We start from the raw sequence: 27515 nt of genomic DNA, 5'->3' as shown, positions 1-27515 counted from the left end.
TGACTAGTCATGGAGCACTGTGACTGGTCATGGGGCACTGTGACTGGTCATGGGGCACGGTGACTGGTCATGGGGCACTGTGACTGGTAAACTAATGTGTGATTGGTCACGGGGACCGTGACTGGTCATGGGACCGTGATTGGTCACGGGGACCGTGACTGGTCATGGGACCGTGATTGGTCATGGGACCGTGATTGGTCACGGGGACCGTGACTGGTCATGGGACCGTGATTGGTCATGGGACCGTGATTGGTCACGGGGACCGTGATTGGTCACTGAATCCTACATAATACTTCTTCACCGAAGGATGTACCCAGAGTGCTGACAGTGCTCAACACCACAAAGGCAGAGCGTAATACACAACAGAACAACAAGGACAATCAAGGCTTGTTTGCTGCTACTTTAAGTTTCATGCTTACGCAATCATCAGGCAACATGAAGATCGGGTGCTGACCACGCCGGTATATATGCCAGGAGAGGGTGGTATAAAAAGCTGTGTGAGACTGTGGGGGCTAGCGCAGTAGCGGTGATGTTTTAGGCAGGGGGCTGTGTGCAGAGTGTGTGGTTGTTGAAGGCAGGGCAGGGCTAGCAGTGCAGTGTGAGCGCGAAGTGTGTGGCTGGTGAGGGCAGGAGGTGGTGAACAATGCATGTGGATGTTGTAGGCAGGAGGCTGTAGAGCTAGCAGTGTGATAATAGCGCAATGTAAATGGATATGTCTGGTGTGGGCAGGGTGTTATGAGCAAGGTGTGTGAACGTGAATGGTGTGGGCAGGAGGCTGTGGAGACATGTTTAGGTGACACCGTGGTTTTTTAGGAGATACTTGTTTTCGTGTCGGCACTTGGACACCATTTCGGAGCGCTTGTTGAGGCTGGACGGTGACCCTAGCGTGTTCAGGATGTGATACTTTTCTCTGGTACAGAGGGAACACCGCTTCGTGATGTTGGAGTATGCCCGGGCGCGATCTTTTATCCTCCATTCGACTTCGTATTGGGCGTTGGATTTCTTCAGCTTCCAGATGTAGTTGGAGAACTCAGTGCAGCTGGAGTACTTCTCTCTCTTCACAGCTTTTTATACCACCCTCTCCTGGCATATATACCGGCATGGTCGGCAGCCGATCTTCATGTTGCCTGATGATTGCGTAAGCATGAAACTTAAAGTAGCAGCAAACAAGCCTTGATTGTCCTTGTTGTTCTGTTGTGTAATACTTCTTCACAGATATCAGTGGAATTGCATCTACGATAGGCACTATGTGTTGTAAGAATGCTCTTTTCGATCAATGGAAAACCAACTGTTCTAGCTGATTGCAGCGACATTTATCAACAACAGTATCGATTTGTGATAACAAACTTGGAGGCAAAATGTAACAGTGCGAAGCGAAAATACTCCTTCACAAGATATCAGTGGAAATGCATTTACGATAGGCACTATGACTGTGTTGTTAGAATGCTCACTCCAGTATCAATGAAAAATCAAAATTAATATCTTCAAGCTGAATGCAGCGACATTGACAATACATCCAAAGGCATGAAAACCTGATGGACCACCAGGAGAGGTAAACCGTCATAATAGACAAACCTGAAATCGTGCATGCTTCAATTCAATCAATGCTAAGTTTCCTTATCAATATTTCCTACCAATATGTCCTTAGACCAAGATTAGCTTCATGCAAGTAGCATCACAGTACTAGAGAAGTACCAACACGAAGTGAAATAATGGCATCAGGTGACATCGTGTGAAATGCGTACTGATTATTACCTCTTACAGTCATGCATAATAATTGTGTATATGTGTGTTGACATATGCATGCATGTGTATGCGTGGTGTAACACTACAGGAATGCTAACAATGACTGGAACTGGTCGTCAGGTTTTTCCACTTGCCAAGGCTTGTAGAAAACTTTCCCACTGTTCCGGTACTGCAAACAAAATGAAAACAACACATTGCCCTTGTCTCAATGCAAGTTAGTATTGCTGTCTTTTATAGGATCCTGATGAAGCACTCGTTTCAAGGGCAGCTCCTCCAGCAGTACTTTAAGGGACTGAGCTACTGTTCCAGTTTGCATGTTATTTTGTTTACTGTACTCCATTATGAATGTTCAGTATCTAGTGGCATAAATCCTGTCATAAACTTAAACTGCCGCATGCCAGTTCATATTTTTCATTTATGCTAGGGTGGTCCGTTATTTTCGGGAAAACTCCGTCTCCATGCAAAAACAGTCGGTAGCTGGTCAGGATTGTTTTGCATTAATTTTATTCTTACACCTGGCGCACTATGTTCAGTAGTGTAGGATGGATTGTTGCAAATAGCAGTCATTCACTATGACGTAGGACACGCATGGACCGTAGACCAATTGACCTACTTGTACCCCACACACAGACGTGAAGTCATATGTTTACATGTATATACTTGTGGAAAGTAAAAGGACATATGGATACAAGTTAAGAGCAACTCACCATCACTGTAACCGGATACTATATACAGTCAGAAAGTGCAATAACTAGGCACAAAAATGACAGAGTACTGAGACATTCTCGTAACTCGTATCCATAATTATGTCCTTTTCCTTTCTACATTTATTAATGGCTCAACATCTGAGTTTCAAAATGTATATACGTATAAGTATTTAAAAATGGACGCAGCTCTTTGCCAGTTTTTCTTTTCTTTTCTAATTGGTACATGTATGGGGAAAATACAAACAAATAATGAGGAAAACGGGGGGGGGGGTGGTCAGTGGGCCACAGACAACTTCACACAAGGAAGGATTTTAAGGTAGCTTGGTTGGGTGTCACAAACTGGTCTTCTCACCATCCCTTGCACAGATCATGAGTGGAAATATTATGACTTTCTGCTGCTGATGGGTTCGGGCCCCTCACTTGCGACTTTTCTTCTTATAATTATGTTGTCTTTTTGAATGATATACCACATTTCCGAATTGAACTCATGTTCTATAGCAGAAATTTGCGCAAATCTCCCCTAGAACCTTTTCTCTTTCCTGCTGAGCAAGGGTGTGACTTGACATACAAGAAGCTGCAAAACAGCCACATCGTCGGGCCATTTTTGTTATTTCACCATTCTCACAATGTCTTTTTTTGCCAACACGTATTGGAAAATCTATGGAAAATTGCAGCGGGAGGTAGTTGTGAAATTTGTTGTGTAGAGATGTTAATCTATACTGGTGGCCTATCTGCATGAACTAGAGCATGATATTGGTCTATGTAAACCTATCTAACAAAGTAGACCCTATAGACAAAATTACACAACATTTCCCTAAAATCTCATAATCTGATATTTTTCATAGCGGCATACGGGAAAAAAAATCACGGTTCGCGTGAGACTTGGCTAGAGGCCGAGTTGTCTGCATCCGCAGGAACGCCACCACCCTCAAGGATCAAGGCACAGATGCAGCTCCTAAAGCGATGACCTGAGAAGATCAGTGCTACCACCACATTATCGCTCTTTCTTCTTCTTTTCTCTTCCTCTCTCTCTGTCTTTCTGGGTTTCTTCCCCCCCCCCCCTCTGTCTCTCTCTTTCTCTCTCTCTCTGTCTCTCTTTCTCTTTCCCTCTCTCTCTTTCTCTCTCTCTCTCTCTTGTCTTTTTCTGTCTGTCTTTCTGTCTGTCTGTCTGTCTGTCTGTCTGTCCGTCTGTCCGTCTGTCCGTCCATCTGTCCGTCCGTCCGTCCGTCTGTCTGTCCAGCCGTCCGTCCATCTGTCTCTCTCTCTCTCTCTCTCTCTCTCTGTCTCCGCCTGTCTCTGTCTCCCTATCTATATACCGTATGTCAGTGCCTTTAAAGCCATGGCCTTATATTCGAAACACCGCTGCTTTCCTAGCTATTTTAGATATAAACGACCCACCTACTACGCCACGCCATAAAAGTCAAAGTCCACACAGAAATCTCAATCTAAACCCGCTTGATCGCGCTTCCTGCTGGGCTGTAAGTATGTTAGTATAATACTTATTCCTTCATTTTTACAAAACCTATTTCCAATGTCATTTTATTTATGAAGCCCGTGGCTTTATAACTGAGACTGGCTTTATAAACGAAAATACCTCCATGGCTTTAAAGGTGCGGACATACGGTATGAGCATGACGCCTCTATCTGGATAATACAATTACAAATACACGATGTAGAGTGGCAAATGAGGTGCATTATTCCCTGCAATGACCCCTTTTGACGAAGCTGTCTGGAACTTTAATACAGTTGTACATAGAAAACATGCTGCATGAATTGTTCAGATGTACTCTCTCATAAACTCATGGGTTTTCTTACCTCCAGTTGGAGTCATAAGTATTCATCTCTGTCATAGAAATATGTTTCCTACAGGACATATTGATCAAGTACACGGAAAATGACGAAACTGGAACTGAATAAAACTGGAAGAGAAATACTATAGTTTGGCACCAGAATAATGGCATGTGAGTAACACAATTATCTGAAAACTCCAATATAGCGCAATAGTAATGACATGGGGCGAGATGGTGGTTGAAGCACACCTGGCGGTTAACACATACAAGCCTACACAACGCTCTCTAAACTGAAAAGGTATGCTAGTAAGGGGATATAATTATATTTGTACCTGCAGGCATGAGAGAGGCTTTTAAACTTTAAATTGTTTATCATTGACTCTCAGAGACAGGGGCACTATTTGAGACAGGTGCACTATTCGAGACAGGGGCACAATCCAAGAGAGGTCACTATTCGCGATAGGGGCACTATTCGAGACAGGGGCACAATTCGAGAAATGTCACTCTTTGTGAGAGGGCACTCCTCGACAGATGGCTGTAAACGCGAGAGTACTGTAAGAGCCATTGCACATCACAGCTCCAATGAGAACAAAATTGAGCTAAGAAAGTGGATGACGCGTGCAGGTATATCACCACCATCGCAGATTCAGCATGGCGGACTGCACAGCAGACCACTGACTGTGCTCAAATCTCATGAATGACTTTTAATTGCTGCAAAGGTTAACCTTTATCCACCTAACGTTCCCATGCTAAAGAGACATAGTGAAGTACTGCAACTTGCACTTACCCCAATCCAGGAGAATCTTTCCTAGGCAGAGTGAAAACAATGCCTCAAATCAATACAATCACTAGCAAGCTGGCCATGACTGCCATTGCCCCACCGCTCACCCTGGACTTTCCACTAGGAATAGCCACTTCTCCAGACAAACAAAGTCAAAAGAAGGACACCAAACCAGAACACGCACACACACACACACACACACACACACACACACACACATACCAATGCATGCGCGCACACACACATACACACACACACACGTACACATGCACACACGTACACATGCACACACGTACATATGCACACACGTACATATGCACACACACACACACACACACACACATCAATAGGCATGGGTGAATACAAATTACGAAAACCCTTCTGCACATGGTCATTTCTAATACTGCAACAGATTGACATCAATGGCAAGAGTGGGAGTATGTACTCTTGCCATTAAAAAAAAATAATAATTATGCATACCCATTTTCAGCTGACTTGCCGTATGGCCCTATGGGTCATAAGTTAGGGTGGCTCACACCCTCTGCGCGCGCATCGTTTGAAAAGTGTAGATTTTCAGTAAATTTTTCGGTAGCGATGATTTTTGTGCGATCAATCGTTGTTGAACGTCTTCTCGCTTTTCTGCAATTCTGGCGACCTAGCTAGAACCTGCTGCTAGTGTCCCTCTTCACTCGTTCTTTCTATGAAAGGGGAAGGTAGCACTCGCAGAAGATTTTCCAAGAATGCAATGTCGACTGGTGCTTGTACCATAAGAAGGGAGAAATCAAAGTCCGCTCTTGAATCATCGCGGCCTGAGTATTAGAAAATTATTATTTCAGAACACGCTTGTGTAGATTTCCTGCCAGTGCCACTGACATCTCGCGACCTTCAAATATTGTAACTTGCTCGATCATCTCCCGCACTGACTGGCAAATTCGTCAGGTAGCTGTGGATGGATCGATTCAGGGAGATCGAAGGTAAATACATCGAAGCACTTCAAACACGTTTCAAGACGCACTTCAAATTTTGTAATTGTGTCTTGAAAATTGTTTAGAACAATTCCACGGTACTTCAATACGCTGTTGAATTGTATCCTCTTCTTGGGAGTCTCGACTGTTTTATTGCTGCATGGCTTTCCTCAACAACGTTCACTGTACATGTATCGCGGAACGCAGATTGGATGGCATTGGGGGTGAATTTGATAATTTGTGACTGTGTTCCAAGTGAGGACATCAAATATCAACAGGGACGCTCCGAAAATCACAAACGCTGCGAAATAGATATAAAATGGTCTTACACACTGGAGGGTATTCCACATTCATTGTGTCATATCTTTAGACTGTCCGAAAGTTTGTCGTGCCGTGCAACTTTCACAGACTAATCCGATAATTGGCATGTGGCCCTACTGGCACACACTCATGCGTATGCCGTTGAGTTTATCTATATGTGCACGCACATGTGTGTATACATATGCAATTTTATTACGTGTGCAAAATTAGGCAATCTACATGTACATGTGTGTGCACACACTCCTATGACGTAGAACGACAGTGCAGGCTATGTAAAGTCGCATCAATGTGTGTCACCCGGATGTGTACATGCATGCGCGCTCGCGCGGGCGTTTTGTGTGCGCGCCTGGCATGGCATAACGCCGTTCAGTATGACAAGTGTTGAACCGCGGTAATTTGCCCCCACCCCCTCTTCTTTCTGCTGGCGTTGGATATGCAACTAATGACATAAACTCGGTTGTTGAAAATGAGTGCCATGCACCACAATGGATGGACAATAATAGAATACAAGTAGCACTGTAAAAGCGCTGGTAATACTTATGTTGCAGCCATGGCAGTTGTGATTAGCTTTCCAAGTCAAGCCTGCTGCAGAAATTAATGCACTCTGACCAGCTGGAGTGGCCCAGGACTGCCGGTTGTGGAGAACAGGAGTGATGCTTGTATATACGCTTGTATCTACATGATGTAAACAGTGTACTTCGAAGTAACGTTAGGTGTATTACTTGTGTGTTCTTCTGCCTGTGCACGTGTACATGTGCTGGTCAGTGTGGAACCGCCATCCATATCAGATCATACAGCTGCTATCAGTCTCAACAGCTTGTATCTGGCAAATACGGTTTTTGTGACTCGATTTTGCTTACTGTGTTCAACAGAGTGGCATTGCACACAGCTACTTGATGTAATAGTAGCATCTTGGAAATTTTATATTTTTAATACAGTGGTCCCTCTATAATCCGGCACCATTTGTGCCACGGAAATCTGCTGGATTAGGGAGGGTGCTGGATTAACAAATCTTATCTACTATTGTAATGTGCATGAAGAGGACATTTTGGCTACTGAAAATTGTGCTGGTTTATCGAGGGTGCTGGTATATAAGGTGCTGAATTAGAGAGGGACGACTGTAGTTAGCTTCTGTAGAAACTTCTCCAGGGTGGCTCTTAGCTTCATTACCACGGAGACTAAGCATTCAAGTAATGCACGAAGAACAGTGGCTAGATCTGAAGTGAAAAGCCATTGGACCGTACCCCGTGGAATACGCATTTAGTATAGAAGTATTTCTTGCTATGGTGGCAGCAAACACTGTATAATATAATAATTACATTACCAGTAGAAAATGCCCAATGTGCATTGCTTCAGCACTATGTTTTGGACAAAGCAGTCAACAAATTCCACATCACTATCGGCTTCATGTTGGAGAAAGTTGTGAAAAACACTAGAGCATACATGTACACTCAATACACATGCTCAGCTACATGTATGGCATTTAGTATGTGGGCGACTTCAAAGTTCTATTTTGGTAGTTTGCTTCGGTAGAAACTGTCTAAACTTGATCCAAAGCTCTACTACTATGTTCTGAAGATGTTGCAATCAAGTAATGTAAGACACGTATCTGCCGCATTGGAGCTACACTTATACCTCGGTTATCCGGACCCCGAAGTTACGGGCACTTCAGTCTACCGGGCACTATTTGGGCGAGTTTCAGGGGAAATATTACTACTCTTTTGTCACTTTTCGTAGAAATATTGACGTCATATGCCATATCGATGGCCTTTTCCCCATCAAGATGTATATGATTCGGAGTTACGGACATTTCAAAGTTACGGGCAGTGCAAGGTCCCGGACTGCCCGGATAAACGAGGTATGAGTGTAGTTGTGAAAACCTTTAGACCATACACTCAATGCACATGCTCAGCTATGGCATTTAGTATGTGGGCGACTTCAAAGTTCTATTTTGGTAGTTAGCTTCGGTGGAAACTGCTAAAACTTGATCCAAAGCTCTACTACTATGTTCGGAAGATGTTGCAATCAATTATTGTAAGACACGTATCTGTCATATGGTGGAGTCAGGGGTTCTAAGGCGTTGGATAATGTCTCAGTGCAATGTGCTGATTCTTGAAATATGGCATCACTTGAAACTTCAAAGTTTTATTCCACGAGTTACCTTCGGTAGAACCTGCTCAAACTTGCTACACAGTACCATTATTAGGTTATGATAGCATATCCATCGAATACAGGGCAAGTCCAGTGTCAAATATTTGTGGGCGGGGCCAATATGTGGGACGTGTGCGCTGAAATGGGATGATTCCGAAAAGAGAAAAAAGGTCACCTTCTAGCAGAATTCTACCCACTTCTACAGCGTATGCTAATATTTAGCAAGTATACTACTGTCCTGATGTTGGACATCAAGAAAAAGGGGGTAACTACCAGTGATACGGCCAAAAAAGTGGTTTTCCGGTATTTTTTGGCCTAAAATGGCAATTGTGAGTATGCTATGTTTGGCCCCTCCCCTGAGTGAAACCGGCCGGTAGAACTTGATAAAAATTTGTCTCCGTACACTAGATATCCAACAGAACAAAGTACAATCGTTTGTAGCCACGTTTCAAACAAAAAAATTGGACCCGAGTTAAGTAGTGTAGGAATAACGCGAGTTTGCCTTCATCGTGACCGTCTTTCTCACCGTCATGAAAATATAGACACAGTAGAGTACAGAACAACAAGGATAATCAAGTCTCGTTTGCTGCGACTGCAAGTTTCATGCTCTCGCAATCATCAGGCAAGAGGGGGGGGGGGGGGGCTGATGATTGTGAGAGCATGACACTTGAAGTAGCAACAAACAAGCCTTGATTGTTCTTGTTGTTCTCTATTTCGCTCTGCCTCCGCAGTGTTTGGTACATCCTTTGGTGGCAGTGTAAAGTAAAAAAGAAGATTTTGTAGAATCTGGCCATTTATTACGTATACCGGTATTGTTGTTGTTGGTATACAATCACTTCTTCTCATTGTGGTGTGTTCATCTCTATCGGATGCACAACTGGGTATACAATCACTTCTTCTCATTGTGGTGTGTTCATCTCTATTGGATGCACAACTTCAGGCACAGTCGTTGAGAACCACACACGCAAACAACTCACATCCTAGGCATACTGAGCTTGACACACAACCAACACATGAATGCACTCAACAATGTCGACCTGTTGGGTACGGTGAGCCTGACAAAGAAATTGAAACCTTGATGCCAGTAGTGCCACTGCCTCCACCGTAGCCATCACCCACCTCTGCGTTAAGTGTGGACCTGTTGGGGTCTCCTACAATGGAGTCCTGGGACATGATGTACACGGACCTGATACTGAGCGCAGGAGACTGCAGAGGAGTTGACATGAGAAAGAGTTACGCTACTGTCCCTCATGTGTGTGAACGGCCTAGACGCTCAATGGCTACCTACACCTTCAACTACTATGAGGTTCCGGAGTACGATTTTTCGTGCAAACCTCCGTAGAGGTGCTACGGATCTTTTATACGTCGTTTTCGAGCAATGAAATGCTCCGGAGTACGGAACTTGTGTGTTTGCCGTCATTACCTAGGTTACGATCGCAAAAACGCCATATTTCCACGCTATGCCTTGTTATTTTGAACATTTGTACCGAAATTAAAACCTTCCTCCGAAAATCGATGTTTCTCGTACCAAATTTGTACTCGAAAAATCTTTCTGCATCCGATGACGCAAATCTCCCTTCAAAACATGGTTCGTATGAAAGCCAGTCCACACGGATTCATCGTGCCAAAAAATCGTATGGAGCATGCTTCGAAAAATCATTTTTGGTGGACACACACAAACACACAAACGTACGTGCGTGACACCCACAGCCACACACAGACACACGCACACACACAAACACAGTGAGTGTGTTCGATTACGCACTTGAATCGATTCATGAGCGGAATCTCGCCGTTCGATTTCATGTTATGAGCCCTGGAATCGATTCGGAATCCATTCACCCTATTCACAAGGGATGATGTGAATAGCACGACTCCATTCATGAATGGATTCATGAATCGATTCGCGTGCCCAATCGAACACACTGAGTGAATCACTATACACCATTGCTAACCTGCACAGGTAGTCCCATCAGCAGTGTATCCAGGATTGCAGATGCACGAATAACTTCCCAAAGTGTTGTTGCATTGTGACGATGTACTATCACACATGCTGTTACACTCATCGATATCTATAAGAGGAATAGATCAACACACATGGGTCAATCAACCAGGTACAAGTACTACTTCCTCAACTATTATTCCCATTCACAACAGGCAGGAGGAGTTCAGAATAAACTGTTTCAATGTATGTGAAGAATTGTGGCCTCAAATTCTTTACCTTGAATTTAACGTATCTTTAGTTTCCCTGGCACAATTGTCATCATCTTGGTCATCCTGGAAAGCCCCTAACGAGAACACGATGAGCTGAAACTCGAGTACACGAGATGTCCTTGACCAGTGCTGCAAGCCAGCAAAGGCGTTTCAGCGAAAGGCTCGCGCTCTAGATCGTTCTCCATCTGCTTTTTCACTTTCCTTGATCGTATGAAGCTGATTTTTTGAAGGCACTTGCAGGAAACTCTGTTCAAATTTGAATGAGTGTATCATTGCCAACAGCCGGCGAGTTCAGGGAAAATTCTGGCCGTTCAGTCGTGCATTGCAGGCCTGAGCGCCAATTGACAGTGATCAACGTTACGTGTGTAGTTACTCACTCACCGTTCATCCTATCGGTTCGGTAATTGTTCGAGACGACAGCTGAGTGTTTTTTCTTCTTCCTATATATTTTTCTCCCCAAACAACTGAGAATTGACCAAGTTACGGTTGTTTGAAATTATTACTTCGAAGTAGAAAAATGTAGAATTTATCGTTTGGTCCAAAGACTCTCAATATCGGGGATAGTTGGAAAAAGTCAAAATTGGAGTAAAATACACATTGAACGAGGGATCACTGCTTCTCAGAACAGAGCAGCGGATCCAAACTGCTAACCAGTGTACTAACCAGTGCAAGAAGGTGCAGTTCCATTATATATCTATTTTGACTGTTTTTGACGGGGGTGGGAGGGGGGGGGGGGGCAGTGTCAAATACATGCACGTTAAAGACAATCAAAAGAGTTGCACGCTTACCAATGCAGTTGGTTCCATTAAACCTGTATCCCATGTTACATGTACATGTAAAACTTCCCATAGTGTTCTGGCATTGAGAAATACTGCTGTCAGAACACTTGGTCAAACACTCATTCACGTCTGTAGCAAAAAGAAGGAATGATTTTCTTAGAAGAACAGGCAAGCTAATGAATGGTGGCCAAAGCAATATTGTCCAACTGCTGAGGAAGTCCGGCTTAGGGTGAAAAGCACATTATTCCCGTAGCTATGCAGAAGACGTTACTTCAGTAACGTCTGGCGCTAGCCAGGGTCCACACAGCTTTAATTTGGTATTTGTGTGTTTGTGTGTTTGTTTGTTTGTGTCACGCCTGGCGCTATCCGTATCTGACGGCAAAAAAGCATAGGATGTTATAAATTTTTCAATTCTCCTATTTTTTTCAGGCATATCCTGGGATTCGAACCCGCACTATCGCCCTACATGCATTCCCCCATACACTTTGCATTCATACCCATTCTTCCAAGTTGCAGCGCGTTATTATCTTGCGTTCGAAAGCCCTATTTGAATATTGCGGGCAGCTGTATGTGGCCAGCTGTGTTTGATGGTACGGTACGGTACGGGAGACGGTGTCGTATTACCCTCGATCGTACCTGTCCCGTACCTATCCCCTACCGTACCGTGCCATCAAAGACGGCTAGCCACAATGCATATTCAAATAGGGCTTTCAAATGCAAGATCACAATGTGAAACAACTTGGAAGAATTAGTATGTATGCGAAGTGTATCGGTGTTAGCTTTATTTTACTTCACCATAGGTACAGGCATTGCTGCCTTCTTGCTGTGGATCATTAATGATGCCACAGCTCCTAGGCTATGATGAAAAACGAGAGAGCTTGGAAGCTCAGGGCCCTACGCTATGCTTTTTTTGCCTTGATGACCTAGACAAAAAAAAAGCATAGGGATGTTCTTTTAAAAAATTCTTTTTTTAAGACATAACCTGGGATTCGAACCCGCACTATCGCGCGCCCTGCATGCATCCCCCGATACACTTCGCATACATTTGTTTGTTTGTGTCACGCCTGGCGCTATCCCTATCTACCGGCAAAAAAAGCATAGGATGTTATAAATTTTTCAATTCTCCTATTATTTTTTTCAGGCATATCCTGGGATTCGAACCCGCACTATCGCCCTACATGCATTCCCCCATACACTTTGCATTCATACCCATTCTTCCAAGTTGTTTCACATTGTGATCTTGCATTTGAAAGCCCTATTTGAATATGCATTGTGGCCAGCCGTCTTTGATGGCACGGTACGGTAGGGGATAGGTACGGGACAGGTACGATCGAGGGTAATACGACACCGTCTCCCGTACCGTACCGTACCATCAAGCACAGCTGGCCACATACAGCTGCCCGCAATATTCAAATAGGGCTTTCAAACGCAAGATAATAACGTGAAGCAACTTGGAAGAATGGGTATGAATGCGAAGTGTATGGGGGAATGCATGTAGGGCGATAGTGCGGGTTCGAATCCCAGGATATGCCTGAAAAAAATAATAGGAGAATTGAAAAAATTATAACATCCTATGCTTTTTTGCCGTCAGATACGGATAGCGCCAGGCATGACACAAACACACAAACAAATACCAAATTAAAGCTGTGTGGACCCTGGCTAGCGCCAGACGTTACTGAAGTAACGTCTTCTGCATAGTTACGGGAATAAAAATAGATTGTGGTGTAGCAGTTGGTACATCTAAAAGGAACTGTCCGAGACCAGTATCAATATGGTGTGCATGTCAAAGCTTCACACAGTTTGTCTACAAAACAAGGTATTGCAGGCAGAGATGTGAAAACTACACACAGAACATTACCATGCAAAACAGCAGACAATGCACCTCAGCTCCCAGTTGAAACAACCGCATGCACGATCAGCACGCCTACAAATATGCACATTGGAGGGTAAACCACCAAGTTACAACGACAATGTCAGACTCTGCCGATGCTAGCCCTGCCAGCTGCTTGCACATAACCAGCTCCACCACCACCAACCATGCCTCTCTTGTCATCAAAACTGTGATCAGCCCATTAACCTCGTTCAGCATTGACTGACTACCAAGCCCATTAAAAATGACAGAATTCGTGGCAGAATCAATTTCATATCGATTCCGAATCTTAACACAGTGTGCTATTAACTTTATGTGTGTATATGTGTGTACTGTGTTTGCGTGTGTAAGTTTGTGTGTGTGTGTATATGTGTGTGTATGTATATGTGTGTGTGTGTGTGTGTGTGTACTGTGTGTATGTATGTATGTGTGTGTGTGTGTGTGTGTGTGTGTGTGTGTGTGTGTGTGTGTGTGTGTGTTCGTGTGTGTGTGTGTGTGTGTGTTGTTGTTGGTGAGTTCTTTTCCATCAATATGGCAGCTTGTTTTGATTTCCTTCTTTTTTCAATTCATCCTGCTGTACCGCCCTGTTTTGTTTTGCGCCACTGCCCCTCGCCTTGCGCTCAGTTCTCTGAGTGGAGGGCGGCGTGACCCCACTGGGGTAGCTGATTGATAGTAGTAGCAGTAGTGTGTGTGTGTGTGTGTGTGCGTGTGTGTGTGTGTGTGTGTGTGTGTGTGTGTGTGTGTGTGTGTGTGCGTGTGCGTGTGTGTGTGTGTGCGTGTGTGTGTGTGTGTATGTTTGTGTGTGCATGTATGTTTGTGTGTATGTGTGTGTGGGGGGGGGGGGTACTTGTTGGTAATCTAGAACCGACGGTGTTCCAGAGATACAAATTACATGTATATTACTGTACATACATACCTGTGCAATTCGGAAGAGGTGTCCACATTCTATTACCCTGACATGTTATTGTGTCAATGGAACTCATACTAGTATCCACAGTAAAGCCGGCACGACATGAAATTCCCAGAACAGTTCCAGAGGCATTGGAGAATGTAGCATTGAAATCATAACCACGAGAGGGATCGAACAGGGGACAGGGTGCTGAAATCACAAGAATGAGAATTGTTCACTTTGTATTGGCTTCAGAAGAAAGGTACTTAAGCCAGTAAGCAGGACTACCTCAAAACCAACGTTTGATCAGAGGGATTTTCAAATATATGGGATGAAGTGTTGCTGAGGCTTCTCTTTGTCATTGAAATCACAGAGCAGAATTATCTCACTCTGTTCCTCTGCCCCTTTGGGTGCTAAAATTGCATAACCAAAATAAATCTGATTTAGCTCAATTGACTATACACAAAGTGTACCCTTACCATACACTGCACACTTCTATTTTCATTATTCTATTGGCTTGGAGAGACTCCCATCATAGGTATCCGTTTTCCTCGGGAGAGTCCGTACATAAATGTAATTGAAATTAAACTAATTTGTGGCACTCAGGGTATCAGTGCTACCAAGAGTACATAAACCAGAGTGTGCAACTCAGGATGGTTCCTGTGGGAGCGTAATTCGTGCACTACGTCATTTCTGACGGCATGGTAAGCCACAGGTACGGTGAAAAGTAACGTTAGTTGCGTAACCAGTCGCGGTGGTGCAGTTCATTGAGTTTGTCCTGATTTCGGTTTTTTGAGACGGATAGCCTGGTGACCTTACTTGTCGGTGGATGTACACAGTCACACAAAACACCGAAATCCTGAAACAGGACGTCTAAAATCAAGCAAACTTGGCTGATTTCCGGGCTATGAAACATGAAAATTTGAGCTGTACGCAAGTCGCGGCTTGGCTGATCTCATCAGGGTGACGTAGTGCACGAACTGCGCTGTTTCAGATCTGATATGCACAGTTGCACACTCTGGTTTATGTACTCTTGGTGCTACTGTAGTATCCCTGCCCGACCAATACGGAAGCAGTACGGAACTAATACGGAGCTTGCCTGATGTATATTTAGTGTATCTCCGTATGTAAGCGTACGTCGTCTGCTGCATAAAAGCGGCTGCGCATTTCTGTTTTGATGAACATTAGATTAGATTAGATTGGATAGCAATGAAAGCTAACTCGAAGAATAAGGATTCAACCTCTAGGTGAGCACCGGAGAGAAAGTTATTTATTTTGCCGCTTCTTCTTTCACTAACGATTATATCTCAGGTGTGTACCTGAAAGTAGAATAAAAGTAATTGTTGTTGATTTCACCGCGCCTACCACTCGGCTGCCGTTACATTGGTGGCAGCGGTGTGTTTTTGTAAAATAAAACAACGTGATTCGACCCCAGACCCCCATGGCTCAACCCGCTGCAGCTCCGTGCGACGAATCAAGATGAGAATCGTGTTTCATGCTTTCCTGGGCCTGGCCATGCTTATTAGCCTGCAGCACAGTCAGGGTGCTAACGTGGATCACCATTCTTTCCGCACGGCATCCATTGGAGACTCCGATGGCGATTCCAAGCAACCCGCTACCTACATGTATACTACCGGTGGTGATTGCGAAGCTGATGAGGACGACGACATGCAGGATGCTGACCAAGACAAGGAGGGTATTCCCCAAGACCAGCAGCGTTTGATTTTCGCCGGCACGCAGTTGGCAGACGGCCGAACCCTGAGTGACTACAACGTTCAGCAGGAGTCCACTATTCACTTGGTACTTCGTCTCCGTGGTGGAATGCAGAATTTCGTCAACACTCTTCCTGGCTAGACCATCACTCTTTACGTCGCGCAAAGCGATGCTATCGACAATGTGAAGTCCATGATTCAAGACGAGGAGGGAGTGATCTGTCTGACGCCGAGCTAGCCGCTCTGAGTGACCGGCCCAACCAAGATAAAGATAAAACCTGGCTCGCCCTCCGCCAATACTGGCCATAGCTCCAGCCGCCGCCGTGGTTACTAACGCTGATTCCAGGTATGGCATTTTCTTTCCTGTCTTCCTTCAGTCTCCCTGTTCTCTTAAGTCTTCCTTTATGCGAGTGTGTGAATCCAGTTTAGTTTGGTAGGCGTCTGATCATGGTGAGCCACGGCTTACCCAGCTAACGTGGGACAATGTGTGTGACAACGCCCCTTATAGTTATAGTGTATTCAGTTCGGTTTTTGAACTGCGATGTTCCTGGCGGCTTGTGCCAGCGTTGTGCAGCAAGAGTGCTGTGGATTTTCAGGTCCTATTTGGAGAACAGTTCTTTCCCCTTTTGACCCCGTGAGATCGTGTGAACCTGGTGTGCTTCTACTTTATGATTTGTTATCAGTTCATTTCTTCTGTCTACTCTAAACGTTATCATTTCCGATATAATTTGCCATCTTCCGGTTGACGCTGTGTTCGTAACTCATCACTAATTTTTTGAAAACCACGAGGGCGTGATAATCTGTAGGAAGGGAGGGTGTAGTATCCCTGCCCGACCAATACGGAAGCAGTACGGAACTAATACGGAGCTTGCCTGATGTATATTTAGTGTATCTCCGTATGTAAGCGTACGTCGTCTGCTGCATAAAAGCGGCTGCGCATTTCTGTTTTGATGAACATTAGATTAGATTAGATTGGATAGCAATGAAAGCTAACTCGAAGAATAAGGATTCAACCTCTAGGTGAGCACCGGAGAGAAAGTTATTTATTTTGCCGCTTCTTCTTTCACTAACGATTATATCTCAGGTGTGTACCTGAAAGTAGAACGAGAGAGCTTGGAAGCTCAGGGCCCTACGCTATGCTTTTATGCTTTTTTGCCTAGCTCATCGTACATGTTATAAGAACTGATGGAATTGTCTTTTTCCGTTCATTGGCGTATTGCAAAAACCTTTCAATCGGTTTGAATATTATGAGTCAGGCAAAAGTATTTGGAGAATTTATTGCGGATTGTTGTTTCTCTAATAATCATCTACTTTTGTTTTGCTCCTTTAATTTTTATCTCCTTATATTGTAAATCAACAAATTTTGGCCGATGAGAAAATCAGAAACCTCTCGATTAGAGAGGTTAAGATGCACGTTATTTCCGACGTGACGCGCAGTTTCACGTCAAATTTGAAATCGATCGGTATTTTTGCTCTCACATGCATCCATTGCTCAATAATGCATCAATTTCCTATATGACAAACTTTGGCTGGTGATTTACTTTGGCCGGTTGGTACCAAGCGGCGAAATCAGCGAAATGAAATCGCCAGCGAACATTAGTTGATTTTAATACAGGAATCGGATTTTCTGGCCTTTTTGTAGTAATACATCTACATTGACCTGTTGAGCCAATGACGACGCCGAATGCATGGTTGCCTGTGGAGCACATTACATAAGTTTACAGTCTCCTAAAATACGTATCCTGTCCGACGGCAAAAGAGGCTGCAGATTTAGTTTTTCTGCGCGTCGACGGGATGTCTGCGACGCGAAAGTTCAGCTCGCGTTATTTGGCTCGCACGCCGAAAAAATCAACGCGAGTGACCTGCTGCTCACGTGGAAATTTGGACATTACATAACTTTACAGTCTCCTATATAAATACGTATCCTGTTCGACGGCAAAAGAGGCTGCAGATTTAGTTTTTCTGCGCGTCGACGGGATGTCTGTCCTGACGTTTACTGGGACCGGCGCTGACTCTGCCGATCACGGGCGTTCTGGACTCGACGGGATGTCTGTCCTGACGTTTCCTGGGACCGGCTTAGACTCTGCCGATCACGGGCGTTCTGGAGTCGACGGGATCTCTCTTCCGACGTTTCCTGTGACCGGCACTGAATCGCCCGTTCACGCTTTGTTTGGAGACGACGGGATCTCTCTTCCAAAGTATGTTTATGCTGACGCATCCTATCACCTAATCGGCGTCTATTCTAATTTAATTTCCTCCTCGTCTCCCTATTTCTTTCCAAATCCCACTCTACAGCAGGGAGTCGTATGCATAATACAACGAATATTGGTACGGTACGGGACAGATACAGGAGCCCGCAAATATTGTGGACAGCTGTTATGTACAATCCTGTAGAGCCTTTGTAGTCACAGATACGGGACAGATACGGGACAGATACGGGATAGCGCCAGGCGTGACACAAACAAACAAACAAACAAACACACAAACAAACAAATACCAAATTAAAGCTGTGTGGACCCTGGCTAGCGCCAGACGTTACTGAAGTAACGTCTTCTGCATAGCTACGGGAATAAAAGTAATTATTGTTGTTGATTTCACCGCGCCTACCACTCGGCTACCCATTACACTACCAAGAGTACATAACCCCAAGAGTGTGCAACTCCAGCTATGGGGTCTGCGACGGCAGAACTTCACATCACGTGATGAACCTGTACACATTATTTGCACTCTGTGCATGATAGATACAGGGTTGTACGCAGCCCAGCTTTGGGTACAACTCTCTTGTGGTCACTTTGCACTGTTTGCCAGCATAACCTTTGAACCATGTCACGTGATGTGAAGTTCTGCCGTCGCAGCACAGCATAGAGGTTGTGCAGGCAGTTGCACACTCTTGGGGTTATGTACTCTTGGTGCTACATGTAGGGATGCAGCAGATGTGGTGTGAGTGGAGAGTTGGGAGCGTAAAGTGTAGAATCAGCTGGGTCATGATCATGACTAAACATGACAGCAAGAGTATATAACTCCCCAAGAGTGTGCACCTGTGCGTATGGGGTCTCCGACGGCGAAAACTCACATCACATGTCTAAGGAACGTTCATACTACGTACCAACGAAGGATAGCATGCGCGCAACCCGAACATCATGCTGTGTTTGCATACGCGCAGTAAGTTTATGTCGCATTGAGTGCTTTTTTTATTACTCCGCTGCTCGGAATTTCATGTTATCAACTGGTCTCGTCATCGTCCTGTAACGGTCGGCATTCTTTATTGCCGCAGGACTTAGCTTGTGCACATTTTCGTTGCGCTCAAATTCAGGGCTCACAGTCACAGCATCACACAAAAGCGTGGGCGCCATTTTGGACAGGCCGCTGTCACACGAGCCAGCCAGCATGCCAGAATTGTGTACATCCGATCAGGCAGATATCTCTGAAAACTTGAAAGTGGGGTACCCCCCGGGTGCATTCAAAATGTTCATTTGTACCAATGCTTTTGCCTAGGCCTCTGAAACTCTAGTAACATACTCTCAATACCCATTGAAAAAAATTGAAAAGTCTCTCGGAGAAGTTCTTCTAATTTTCCTACTGAAATTTTTAAGCTATTGGCCATCAAAATCGGGCCAGAGACGGGTACAAACGAACATTTCAAAGGCAATCCTATCTGCAGTGCAGCCGCGAGGAAGAACCGCGCGCGCTGCACTTGTTGTGAATGCGGAAACAACACTAGCAGCAAAGCAATATTTTGAATTGTTTTTGCTACTCGCCTGGTGCTTCATCGCTGTGTCCTCCAGGAGTTATCATGGTTATGGCAGACCGAAGAAATATATGGCCAGCACAACGGCGAAGCCATTGGACCTGTTCTCCTGCAACGAAACGGAGTGGTGAATCAAATAATTCACAACTCCACATCGTCACCACTGCGCTACACGGCTCTTCGCATACCAGCCGTATATTTACGTTTACACAACAGGACTTCACGGCGGAGAAACTAAAACTAGAACACGACGTTAGTCATTGCTCCATGCCGTCAAGGAATGCTAGTCCTTTCCCTCTCCCGTCACCCGCGCCTGTGCATCAGCGGCGTAGCTGCTCGGCTGTAGATGTTGAACTCTTTCGTCAACGACTGCAGGATTCTGCTCGGGGCTACTTTTCGCAGGACTCCGTGTGTGGACAGTCTGAATGAAGCCTTCGGCCGGCAAGGCCAACACTGCTCGCGAAATAATCCACTTGGAAGAAAACAAGAACTACCGAAATGAAATAGAGATAGTGAGACAGTCTCCGGCCATCTCCTTCACCATTCACGACTCAGTCCTTGTCACAGCAACTAAGCCCAAGCAAGTCAAAATCTCCTTGCGCGACAGCGTTCTATGCCTGCGCTTAGCGGTCACGCGAGTTCGTTTCTATGGTGATCAGATCCAAGATGTCCTCCCACGTAATCGAGGTTTTGGCATGGTTGCTGTGAGCCCTGAAATTCCCCTCATTGGTTCTACCATGTTAAACCTTGAACATTCTAAGCTGTATTCCCAATTGGCGCATGGACGCGGTACGCTTGCCGCTCATGCTTGCCCAAATACGCGCTCAAGCTTTCACAAAATAAAACAGCTATCCCAGTCGTATTTAGCGCGTGCGACACCTTCGAGAACTAATATTTTGACCCCACCAGTCAAATTGACTGGCATGTACGCTGATACGCGCTTGATATGCACTGAAAATTGCAACATGTTGGAATTTCCATTTCGGCGCGTCTCCGTACGCATGGCGCCCCAAAAGCCAGCAAAAATAAGCACAAACGCGTGGTTTCAAGCATACACGCACCAGTTGTGCACACAGCTTTAAGCTGGACAGCTGTTGGTTTGCACACTGGAGATGTGTTAGGGCTAGGCCTCAGTTCGTTGAATGTCTCAGAAGCCTGTCCGTTTGTGCCCTGTTATTGTACTTTCTGACTGCTTGACTGTTAGAGTGGTGGATAGTAGTAGGCACTTCAGGCGATTTTTCAAAACCAGAAATGTTCGTATTTCTTTCTTGTATCCAATTCAGATAGGTATAGGAAAACTCCACAGAAAATTAGAAGCAAAAAGAACAACCTGGCACAGAGATATAGCCATCCGAAGTCGGAGAAATATATAACGGCAATTTCAGTATTTCGATGGCACCAGCAGCATGTCAGCACTTGTATCAGTGTCCATAGTTACAAAACACCAAACATGTGAATCAGGTGAAAATAGTCGTATGAATGCAGAAACAAACATGGTTAGGCACTCTTTATTAGTCTAGCAACTCAGCCGACGATAACGGGTGTCGGCACCATGGCAAATCCATAGCAGCTGCATAGCAACAGCATAGCAACCATACAGAACAGGCTCGAAATAGGCACAAGATGACGCTTTGATGTAAAGTGAAGGTAACTACAGTAAATTACCGTATTTCTCCGTAAGTTAGTACGTACTAACTTACGAACTTAGCAGCCACATAAGTACTAACTTTTGCGGGTGGTACTATCTTTCGGGGAGTACTTTTTATCGGGGGTAAATGACACGCAGTGGGAAGCCCGCGCAACTCTAGTGTCGGTGCATATGATGTATGTACTGTACGGTGTCTGTACATGTAGGACGGGTACGAACTTACTATCTTTCGGGGGGAACTGTCTTTCGGGGTGATAACCTCGGCAGTGGAAAGTGTATTTTTTAATAGGGGTGGGGGGGGGGGGGGTACTAAGTCATAGGGGAGAACTAACTTACGGGGAAATACGGTAGGTGCCAAAACACATTGTTGCTATGGCAACAGCATACAGCACACAGCAATTAGTTTGTGGCACTCTGTCCGGACTCAGCAAGGGCTGGCTGAGTACACGGTGATAGCAGGGAGATTAAGTTCGTGATGAGTTGTTCCACAGACAGCTGCTTCCCACCACTAGATAAAGCGGAAGATGATGAAGGTGCTTATTGTTGCAGAACAAACTTACGAAAAAACAGCTGAGAACGAAGAGCAGCTCGCTGATCAGGAACCCTGATGATCTTCGAAATCATCGGACACCTTGTCTTTGGAGGTCCACAGTCCACCCAACGCTGTCACCTCTGCGGTAAGTGTCTCCTTCTTCTCTTGCTGTTGCTGGTTCATCCGAGCAATCTCTGCTTGTTTTTGCTTCAGGAGCTTCATGCGAGACTCCTGGATGGCTTTACGGCGAGCCTTGAAAGCCTGCCGAAACTCAGGCGCACCACGCATCGCGGAGCTTAGCAGTGCCTCCTTCTCTTCATCAGATTTGTGCCTCAGCCACTGGGAGGTCTGATTGTTGGAAAACATCAGCAAGCCCTCCAGTGCAACTGTCTGGATATTGGGCTTCTCGCGGAGGTAGCGATCCAGCTTCCCAAAATCACTCTCACAAATTGCATTCGTCTGCCTCACAGATGCCGTCTCAGTGGTACTCTGCGAGCCGGATGGCTGGTGAAACGTACCACCAGGAAGGTGATCGCACAGCAGCCGGGTGGAATACAATGCAAAGCCAGCAAACAGTACTTGTAGGATCTCGCACGTCAAGGCATCATTCTCCTGTGGCTCAATCATCTTGTTCAGAACAACATCGGTGAGATCTATTGCGGCATTAGTAAAAGGTCGAGCACTTCCTTCTAAAACATCTGTCGAGTCTTGTGCCCACTCTTCCATCTTCTTGACGAGTTCAGTGTAGATCAGACTCATATAGTATATGGTCTTGTCCTTGTCCTCCATGACAGCCCACAGTGGTGCAACTAAAAGCTTGCAAATGAGCCCAAGAGCTCGCACCCAGCAACCAGCTCTGGAACACACAGGTCAGCTTTCACAGCCTTCAATAGCCGGTTTGTCTCACCATGGACATCCTGTAGGAAGGACACCATCACCTCGTGCAGATATGCAATACCAGCTCCATTGAAGAAAATCACATAATTTCTGTTGCCACGGTATTCACACAGCGGAGACTTGATGTCAGAATCCAGAAAAAAAGATTTAAAATCTGCCATACAACCAGCTGACTCATCTCCATGTTCCTCAAAAGCTTTAGTGGCTAAATAAATGAGGCGGTTGATGCAGCTATGACTGGGCTCAAACGCTCCAGAGAGGTTGCTGGCACCAATCTTCAAAATGAGCTTCTTCCCATTTTTAAGGATGGCATTGGATTGGTCAGCCAGGCCAACGATATAATGGAGACCACAGAAAAAGAAATTGAGTGCTGACACTTGCTTCTGCTGATCTTCCGAGAGGTCAGCCCAGTCACTTTGCACATTGGGGAGTATCTCTGCTCGATATTCCTGCAAAAGATCATTAAAGTTTTTCTGGACCATACATCTGTTGCTCATAGTGTTCTTAACATTTGCGAGGATGCGATCACCTGCACTGGTGCCACCTTCAGTAGTATCGGCCATCTTAGACACATCAGCCAGAACAGCCTTGAGCATTTCGAGAGTGTGGACTGCAGTGCCTCGCTCCATGTCCACCATCCCAAGACTGTACACACGCTGCTGGCTTGTACAAATCTGGTAAGCGCCATACTTGCTGCCGTGCTTACTGGTACCGTCGCTGTGGAGTGTCGTAAACTGCTCCTCTGCTAACTAGGTAGGTACATTTTTATTTGAATTCGCAGAACCAAACGGGCGGTGTCGCCCAATTACATGGAAGCGAATGGAAACAGTAAAATATTGTAGGAAATAGCCTAACATGATAGCAGGGTGTAGTACAAAGCAAAGAACGCTCAGTCAATGAATAACGTTAACGTTAGAATACAACAACGGGGAGGCGGTAAACAGCACATGACTGGTACTGTGGAGTACCGCAAACGTTCAAAGATTCCTGTAGTGTTCAGTAGTGGGTGCTACTGCTAGCAAGACAGAACGGGAGGCAGGCTTGTTTGAACTGGTGGTACTGGGTAATACCGCGCACGTCGGATGGCAACTCCTCTGCTATTTGGAGGCTAGCCAGACCTTTTAACTCGACAAGCATCTAGGAAAGAAGGCCCTGAGACGGCAGTCTTTCCGCAGACATGCCAACCATCGTCAGTACACTGTTGATAACCTTTTTTTATATTAATTAAAGATGCCAACATTGCTCGACAGCAGCTCGAGGCAGCACTGACGCACTGCGGGTAAGTACTTTCCGTCAGCCATAGTCTCAAACTGGATGGTATTGCTCCTATCGATGGCGTCTGCTTGAAGAGAGGTAAGTTCTTTCCATAGGGCATCATTTTCTTTGCATGAAGCTGTCAAGCGAGATGACAGTTCATCAACTTTATCTTGAAGATCACTGACAGACACATCAGACACATCAGATTTACTTTTCCGCTGAAACTGTCTCTGCCGAAGCCGGTTTTGCAGAGTCTGTCGACTTTCCTTTGATGCTGCTGTGACACTTTCAAGCGCTTCCTCCAAGTCTTGTGACTGTCTCTCTCTTCGAACTATCTTCTCACGAGCATTGCGAAGCTGACCTCGGTGGGCTTTTAGCTGCGCTTCCAAATAATCCACTTTTGAGCTCAGGTCAGAAACATCCTGTGCAAGCTCAACGTGTTCCAGGAAAACAGGGTCACTGCTGTGGACATCTGACTCTGAGCTGGATGTTGCATACTGGAGCTGGAGATGGCACCTGTAGGACTTGTTGCACCAGGGGGACTTGTTGCACTGGCGGGACTTGTTGCACTGGTGGCGGTGATGGGGGCAGCATGCATCGAGAACTGAGCAGACAGAAATGCTGCGACGGATCCTGGTGAACGTTTCTCAGATTTTTGAATTTTTGTTCTATTGTCCTTAACTTGGTGAAGGTGGCTACTCAAGGTCTTCGCAGACAAACGTGGTCCATCTAATTCTTGCGGAAAGAAATGAAACACTATCATATGCAAAACATCCTCACTGAATTTTTGAGCCTGTTGAAATTTCACCAACTCCAGCATGAGTCCATTCGTGCAATAATTTAAATCGCGAACATCATCGTCAGTACTTTTCTTCGCTGCTGGAAGCCACCTGCTGCCGACAATTCGTTCTAAAGAGGCAGTTTTAATATCAGCTTTCTTCATCCAGTCGCCAAGGTATATGCTCTCCTCCTTCGACTTGTCGCTGCCAGGAGAGGATGGCTGCTCTGATGCGCCTTCCATAACATTATTTTCTCCTTGCGCACGGCTGCGTAAGTCCTGCGACGAACAAGGACGCCTGCTCAGTTCGCGACGAGGCTCCTCACTATTTCATCTTGCGCAGCTATGCGCAAAGCCTCGGACATACAACGACAACTGATTCTGAAAGGAAATTCAACGCTGAAGACGATGAGCTACATGGCAATGGGTGCAATCAAGGGAAAAGCCTGAAAATATGTGTGGGTACAGTATGTTGCCGCATCGTGGCGTGAGTAAGCTCAAACGAAAGTTGATGATCCATGCTACATCCCAAACCACACGAGGAGTCCTCATGCAGCGTCTGTGCAGCTACAGATCGACGTTTGCATGCGTCTCTCTGTGGGGCCATGCATGTACGCGATTCAGAGTTAGCACTTTTTGACAGGTCACGTCACATGACTGAAGTGCCTAATAGTAGCTTCTCGTTTCCATGTGATTTCTTCTATTTTATTCTATTCTTATTTTACTAGGGAATTCCCAAGATGCGTCAACACCTTTTTATAGGCAACCCTAGGAATAGTTTGATGATGAGTGAAAATCAGCTGGTGAACAAGACAGGCGGCGGCAAGCCGGTGGAAGTATGTTCCACCTGGTAGCGAGTAATTCAGCAGCTCCACTGAAGCCATATCGGGTGTTAGCAGGGGGCAGAAACTTGGCCATGGGTGGTGGTGGCTGCAATGTGGGTGCCATGGGCAAGCAAGGTAAAGTGATCTCCCAGAAGAGGACTAGCATGTCCATTCAGGCAGCGGTAAACAAATGCATGAGAAAGCTGGACATTGTGCAGGAGGGGAAGATGCAATACCAAGAAGGTTACTTTAATAGATGAGGTGTAATAAAATTCAGTCTCTGTTTTCGTACCAATCCAAACCTGCCAGTCATGACTTGCTGCTTGTATACTGGTATGAGTGCATTTCTGTTATAACAAACTTCGGCTATAAAGTACAAACTATCCTGCACAATGTAGTTTGTTATATCAGGACTCCACTGTAACTGTTCGCAATTGTGAATCTCGCTTTGCCCTCGGTGGGAAGTTTGCTTCATTCCTTGATGGCAAGTTTGCTTTGGCCATTGGTGGGCAGATTACTAGCCTCTATAGCCGCTTGTCTGCCCTAGATTGGGCAGTATGTTTTAACCCTCCGTGGGTAAGTTGTTGGCCTCAGCGGCAGTTCATGTAGCCTCAGTGGGTAAGTTGTTGGCCTCAGCGGCAGTTCATGCAGCCTCAGTGGACAGATTGCTATCCGTGGTGGACATTTACGTGCCCTTGATAGCCAGTATGCTAGCAGTCAACGTCATACAGGATCATTTAGCACTCGGAGCTGTGGGCTAGCCCTCGATGGCCCATTTGTGAGCAGTATGAATCGTTGATGAATGGATATGATTGTATGTAAGCTCAACTATTGTCTACTGCTTCCTTAGAAATGGTCTATCATCACATACTATCATATTTATTATACATGCAGACTACAAACTGCATAAAAAAATGCTTAAAAGCATTTTTTTAACATCTTTATCTGAAAATAAGTCACTCCCAACCCAAAGTGTCAATTGATTTTAATTGTGTGCGTATGGATATGACGTTGGAGATGCACGCGGGGGAATGGGAACGTTTCCATTCATATTAATTTCATGGGCATGAGCGTATGTGTGTGTGTGTGTGTGTATGTGTATGTGTGTGTGTGTGTGTGTGTGTGTGTGTGTGTGTGTGTGTGTGTGTGTGTGTGTGTGTGTGTGTGTGTGTGTGTGTGTGTGTGTGTGCTTGGTACAGTAGAGGTTGGTTGCATTTTTGAGTGCTCTGACCTCAAGTCGTTTGTGTCACGTAACACAGCCCTGTCCGTGTGGTGTAGACCAGGGCGGGGCTGTGGTGACCTCCGCCAGTGGCCTTGCAAGCTACTGCGGAGTTGTTGTTGCGCACTCACTGCACAAGTAGTCGGAAAGTTCATTTTGAGAATTTCGAAAATTTGAATTTGGAATGGTGAGGAGGACGACGACGAAGTCCAACCAGACAGAGAGGAGAAAGAAAGGAAGTGGTGGTGGTGGACGTGGAGCTGCTCTCGCTTTCGCGACGTGGAATGTTCGTTCCCTTGTCGAGGACTCTGGAGATGAGCGGATCTGCAGAAAGCGGCAAAATAATAATTAAATTTTGTCGATCGATCGTAAATTGGATTTCTTGGTCGCGGAGCTTCGGAGATATGGGATTGCTATCGCTGCGATCCAAGAGACAAAGTGGTTCGAGTCCGATGTCTGGAGAGCTGATGGCTATACGTTCTTGCACTCAGGTTGTCGTCTACCAAATGGCGATGGTCCTGCGCGTAGGAACGAAGGTGTTGGAATTATGCTGAACCCAGGGATGACGGAGGCTTGGAGACGTGCTGGTGAGCAGTGGACCGCTGTAAGTTCGAGATTGGTTGTGGCCCGTCTCAAGCTCGCGGAGGCGGGGGAAGTTCGAGTGCATGGCGAATGGCGAATGGCAGA

The 27515-nt window shown here is 45.5% G+C and overlaps 1 protein-coding gene across 2 annotated transcripts in view; it reads right to left on the bottom strand.

Annotated features, from left to right (window-relative positions):
- Positions 1-1269: 1269 nt before the first annotated feature.
- The window catches only part of LOC135811944 (latent-transforming growth factor beta-binding protein 2-like), a 100989-nt gene continuing 74743 nt past the window's right edge, over positions 1270-27515 (bottom strand). Inside the window, exons 7-12 of one of the 2 annotated variants that reach the window (XR_010552726.1) lie at positions 14241-14423; positions 11464-11583; positions 10417-10533; positions 5031-5157; positions 4269-4316; positions 1270-1915 (exon numbers count right to left, since the gene is read on the bottom strand). Coding sequence is in view for 1 of the 2 variants with exons in the window: in XM_065325214.1 (XP_065181286.1) it covers positions 5075-5157; positions 10417-10533; positions 11464-11583; positions 14241-14423 (503 nt within the window). In the remaining variant the exon portion in view is untranslated. The remainder of the gene's footprint in view (positions 1916-4268; positions 4317-5030; positions 5158-10416; positions 10534-11463; positions 11584-14240; positions 14424-27515) is intronic. The other variant, XM_065325214.1, reaches the window with a different exon arrangement.

This window comes from Sycon ciliatum, chromosome 3, assembly GCF_964019385.1.
Source record: "Sycon ciliatum chromosome 3, ocSycCili1.1, whole genome shotgun sequence".
Classification (NCBI taxonomy): Eukaryota; Metazoa; Porifera; class Calcarea; order Leucosolenida; family Sycettidae; genus Sycon; species Sycon ciliatum.
This window is presented reverse-complemented; position numbering and strand designations above follow the sequence as displayed.